This window comes from Malania oleifera, chromosome 11, assembly GCF_029873635.1.
Source record: "Malania oleifera isolate guangnan ecotype guangnan chromosome 11, ASM2987363v1, whole genome shotgun sequence".
Lineage (NCBI taxonomy): Eukaryota > Viridiplantae > Streptophyta > Magnoliopsida > Santalales > Ximeniaceae > Malania > Malania oleifera.
The window spans coordinates 89,361,668-89,367,667 of NC_080427.1; the positions used below are offsets into that span (position 1 = coordinate 89,361,668).

Consider the following 6,000-nt stretch of genomic DNA (forward strand, 5'->3'; position numbering starts at 1 on the left):
CACACTATCTCAACGGCGACCTTGATCTGCCGGTTTTTTTGGGTTTCCTCAAAATTATTTAAGTTCGGGGGTGAGACACTTCTCAGTAAGAGAAAATAAACTAAATACAGCTGTGTGGAAAAATGAAAATTTAGTACTATAATACATATACAGTACATTTCATATGCTGGAAAACATTCATGATAACATATCTGAATAATCATAACTTTCATAATTTCTATTAATTTATACTAATCATGAAATGTCTGATATAACTGATAATACTGAAACTTACCCAGGATGTATAGCTAGCTGATGTCATGAATTACCCCCCATGATGGGTTGTGCAACCTGAAGGCGGGACCCGATAATGGCTGGCTGACCACTACCTAGTCAAAAATATCAGTAAGTACGATGGACCCGCCATACCCAGGTCCGGACTACTAGGTGGACGTCTACAACTCTACACTGAAAGCCACATTGACTATCCATCCCCACCCCCTCTACTAGTAGGGGCGGTTAGTACATGTCTGAACATAATAATCTAATCTGTGTAGCTACGGTAGCGTGCTCCTAAAACTAAATTGTACTATCATCCGCGTTCTGATAACATATAATATATGATAATATACTTTTCTAACATAAATATATTGATAGAATTTTCTGTAATAATATATATATATATATATACATACATACGATTTTGTGCCGATTTCTTTCATATCCGCGGCCTTGCGCCGAACATTTCATAAATATGACCTTGCGCTGAAATCATACATATAACACGACCTTGCTCTGGCTATCAATCATGGCCTTGCGCTGAATATTACATACTTATCATTCTGAATAAATAATTCATTTATCATGTATTTCAAAAACCATAATGTACTGAATTATTTCTTACTCTCTGAAAAACATACTTTATTCATAAAATTGCCATATCATAGTACTTTCCACGTAAAATAATATTCATGCCACACATTGCTGTATAAAACCATACATTCTATTCTAAAATCATAATTTCAGGCATTTCATACTTATATATATTTCAACATAATAGCAGTGTTTTTCTAAATATGCATTTTATCAATAATATACAAATATAATACATGCTTTCCAGAAAATTAATTTGTTGATAAATAATAATAATTTGTATGAAAAATAACTGCTTTAGTTTATTCCCTTACGTAATTCCTGAGAAGAAATCCCCTAAAATACACAAGTCCTACACCCCTAGGGTTCTCTGTTCAACACCATGAAAATGACAACTCCTAGAACTAAACTTCGGTATTTTTCTGTGAATAACACCATTTCCTATTACTATGGGAAGACCGAATTTTGCATAAAAAGCCTTACCTTAAGCTAGGGATGAATTCCAACTCTGCCTCACCAACGATCTGCTTCAGCAGACTTGGAGAGAACTTCCCCAAGAGCATCGTGGTGGCCTCAAATCGTTGATCCAATGAGAAACAAGGCCAGAATTGAAGAGAGAAGAGAGAGAAACCGTAGAAGAGAGAGAGAGAGAGAGAGAGAGAGAGAGAGAGAGAGAGAGAGAGAGAGTTTTTGCTAATTTTTTGTGTAAAAATTTGAGTTTTAGGCTATTTATACTATAGGTTTCATCGATGAGCCACGTCACCTCGTCAACGAGGCCAAGAAGGCTACTCGTCGACAAACTCTCCCCATCATCGACAAAATTTAGAGTCGCCCAAATATCCTCTCGACATCTTCTCATTGATGAGACGCACCCTCGTTAACGAGCCCAAAGTGCCACGTCGTCGACGAAGTCTGCTGCGCCCTCTTTTCCTATTCCCATTTTCTCCTTTCTCTATTATTTAAATATCATTATTCTTCAGGTCATTACATATGAACTGAAAGATGATGTTGATGTTGAGGCAGGTATAGCTGAGACCACCAAAAGATTGGATGCTGTGGAGATGGAAAAGGAGAATAGTACAGAGCAACTTTGGAATCAACCTCCCCAGTCCTATGCACCACCTTATCAGTCGTTATATCATCAGATTGCCTTTCAGCATCAGTATCAGCCACATTATATTTCTCAAATCTATTCTTTAGCAGCTTCTGATCCACCAACAAAGTCTCTTGAGGATAGCACGATAAAGATGACCAATACACTTCAGCAGTTTTTACAGATTAACACTCACACCATAAATGAATTACAGGGCACCATTAATAAGATGAGCACACAATTCAGTGCCCTAGAAAAAAGAAAATTTCTAGCACAACCTCAGCCTAATCCTCAAGTATACCAGCAAAAATAGCAACAAGTACATAATGTCTCAGGGGATTCTCTTGAGACAGAGAAGACAATTATTACTTTGAGAAGTGGAAAAGAAGTTTCCCGACCTGAGATACCCATCGATAGACAAAGTGTTGTCCCGATACTTGAAGTTACAATTGAGATAGATGAAGTCAAAGAAAAATTAGAGGAAGTGAGCCTAGAATTGAAGAATTCAGCTAATGTGATCTGTGGTTCTTTATTCTCAGAGATTAAAAACCATGGAAATTTCATTCCCTACTGGAGAAAATGTCAAGGATTGCAATGCCAAAACAAATCTCCATGGTAAGGTGATTGGTACACCTGATAAAAAAGCCGATGGTCAAAATGGTGAGAGTTTAACTTTCAAGGAACCAGGTAACAATTCCAATGTTGATGTTTTTGAAGAACCAAAGGTAACTGCTCTAACACCTTTACATCAAAGATCAGTTCTTATAGAAGCAAATTTCCTAGAAAACATACTGAATAAAGATCCTTTCTTTTCAAAACAAAAGAGTCAATCTACACATGTAGTGTATAATACTTTGGAGAGTATAGAATTAATTGATGCTAACTTTTGTGTAGGTAACAAAGCTGATTCATTGTGGCAGCTCAAATTTGGAGACTCGCCAGTTCAATTTATTAACTTGCACCCACCAGATGAAATTCCTCTTGAGCCTCCTCTAAACATATTTGATTGTTTTTATTTCCTTTGTTTTCATTTTGTTTTATCTTATTTCATTTTTAGTTTATTTTCAGGTACATTTTAATTTAGTTTCAGTTTTTCTTTTCCCTTACCTCTTTACTTATTTTGATTAAGGTGTAATCCCAAGAGGGGGGGGGGTGAATTGGATATAAAAAAAATTAATCCACTTAGTTTCCTTTTACACACTTCTTATCAATTTTCCAACTACTTCTTGTTGCTCAATTATGTATGTGTGTGGCAATCCTATCTATGCATGCAATATACTCAATTTAAATATAACGTGGAAAATAAAGAGTAAAAGGAATAGAGAAGACAAACGCGATTTTACGAGGTTCAGCCGACTTGGCCTACATCCTCGCCTTGGGCAACCACTTAAGGATTCACTAAAAACCCTACTCTTTAAAGTGGGATGGAGCTTCCCTTACAAACCGCTGCTTACAAGAGGTACAACTCCCTCCTTATCCACTGCTCACAAGAGGTACAGCTTCCTTCTCACACCCGGTTCACAATCCGAACCGTGTTTACAATGAAATCTGAAAATAACACTCAAAACAATGTTTCTAACAAAAATCTTGTGAGTACAAATCAATTTCCTAGCACATTAACATATGATATAACTTGAATCTCGTGAATGTATGAAAACGATAAACTCGTTTTATGTTTGATATGCCTCAACACACAAATCTTTTTTTTATAAAAAACTCCCAAGTGAAAATATATTTGGAATGCTTTGGAGCCAACTAGGGTTCTTGATTCACTTTGTAAAGATGCACAAGTATATTTGAAGTAAGCTATTTAACAAAACTTTGAATTGAATACAATTCAACAAAAAACACAAAGTTTTCCTTCAAGTTCCAATATTTTAATCAACGTAGGTTTTTCAATAAGAAGCCCTATGAGCAATAAATATATATATGTGTGTGTGTGTGTGTGTGTGTGTGTTTATATACTTCTTGAATCACAAATCAATCAACCAAGCTAACAAGTTTTTCTCAAGACATGATCTTTTCAAAAATCAGTTTTTATATGTGAATACACACTCAAGATCAAAACCTCTTTCTAATGATAAACACGTAAAGAGATGAGAGGTTCTTGAAAAGTAATAACTTGAAAGATCAAACCTTAATACTGGATTAAAGTTTAGTTGGATGAATGAATGCCCTTTTGATTTTAGTAGAGATTTGCCCAAAGAAGATGGAAGAAGATTGAAGTGCAGAAAATCAGCTCAAGGGTTCAAGTCTTGCAATGAGATGTATATTTTTTTTGTTGTGTGTCTTAGCTCTCATTCTAGGGTTTAGATATTCATAATATATAGTATATTACCCTTAGAATTAATCTCAGCCGTTGGATTAATAAGATACTTCGCGTGTCTTTTTAATAAAGAACTGATTTTTAAGCTTTCCTGCGAGTTCAGGCGACCGAAGAGCCTCGGCCAGGTTCTATCTTCCCTATTTAATTCTTTAGGCGACTGAACTTAATCTTCAGGCAACCGAAGAAAATCTTCAGGGTACTGAGGTTTGAGTTTAGGCGATTGAAGTCCCCATTTTCTCAAATTTTCATATCTAACTAAAAATCTGCTTGACTCCTTTTCTTAGGTCTTTCATAAAACATATTTTTCATGATTTTGAAAACATTTCAAGATCCATGAGAGTTTCCTAATGAAGTACATGAAATGCATGAATCCTAAAACCATTCTAAGTTATAATGAGCCTCAAATTAAATCATATGAAAATGTAAGTACATGAGGTCTAAATACCCTTTCCTAAGATATCCTTGAACTTTGCCACTTGCATCTTGATTCTCGTACTCTTTGAGTTCCATGGATCTTGCCAAGATTTGTTGACTTTCCCTGCATACTTAGTGTAAGTCTTGTTCAAAAACTCAATGCACAGATCAATATCAAGTGATTTGTCATTATCAAAACAAGATTGGACTCGTAGAGTCAACAACTTAGGTACACCTCTACTTCCCTCATTATCATCTTTTCTATCTCCCTTATGCTTTCACATTGAAGTCATTATTTCATTTTAGTTAGGGGGGGGGGGGCAGGGGGATAACTTGCATGTGCAATTGTGTGATGTCATCTCATGAGTTTTAATGTGATATTTGCATAAGAGGTGAGAATTTGCATGTGCAATTATGTGCTACTATCTGTCACTCTGTCTCTGTCTCTGTTCCTCTCTCTCTCTCTCTCTCTCTCTTTGAATTTTAAATACTTGTTTGGATTTATGTTTATTATTAAAAAAAAGTCAGCTTGTTTTTCTTTTTATTTAAGGCCATTAAATCGTGTTAGTTTAATCTTTCTCTCTCTTTTATTCTCTTATTCTCTCTTTCCTTTGTGATTATTTAGTTGTTTTCCTCTAGTTAATGTCATGTTAAATATCTTGATGGAGTTTTTTTTTTTATTAGTTTAAATTTAGTCATTTTTATTTAAAAGTTGTTTGAGTTTATCCATTGTTAGGTTTAGTTTAAAAATTTAGTTGAGCTCTAATTATTGTTTAGGTTTGAGTCATTGTTAGGTTTGGTTTATGTTAGATATTGTAGGATCTATCTATTTTTTCCAAGTTATTATTGCATAGAGTCGGTTCATTATTCTTAAGTCATTGTTGAAGTCCGATTTTAGTTTATCTTTGTTTTATTATTTGAATGTTAGAAAAATTTGTTTTCTTATCTTCTTTTTGTTTTACACAAGTTTGGAATTAATCCGCATTCCTTGAGGAGACGATCTGGCCTTTTGGGCTAATTATTACATGACATAACTCTTATACTTAAGATAGCCTTTGCGCTGCTTATTTTTAGAGTGAATCAGCTTGTATGGCTTAAAGCAAGCTCTGAGACAATGGTATAAGAAGTTTGAGTCTGTTATAGGGGAGCATGGCTATAAGAAGACTACTTTTGATCATTGTGTTTTTGTTCAAAAATTCTCTAATAGTGATTTTATTATTTTATTGTTCTATGTTGATGATATGCTTATTGTTGGTTGTAATGCTTCTAAAGTTGACATATTGAAGCGAGAACTGAGTTAGTCCTTTGCAATAAA

The 6,000-nt window shown here is 34.7% G+C and overlaps 1 protein-coding gene across 1 annotated transcript in view; it reads right to left on the reverse strand.

Annotated features, from left to right (window-relative positions):
• The window catches only part of LOC131167621 (uncharacterized), a 35,685-nt gene extending 33,329 nt beyond the window's left edge, over window positions 1–2,356 (reverse strand). The window contains exons 1-2 of the mRNA XM_058126416.1: window positions 2,269–2,356; window positions 1,934–2,111 (exon numbers count right to left, since the gene is read on the reverse strand). Coding sequence (XP_057982399.1) covers window positions 1,934–2,111; window positions 2,269–2,356 — 266 coding nt within the window. The remainder of the gene's footprint in view (window positions 1–1,933; window positions 2,112–2,268) is intronic.
• Window positions 2,357–6,000: the final 3,644 nt, after the last annotated feature.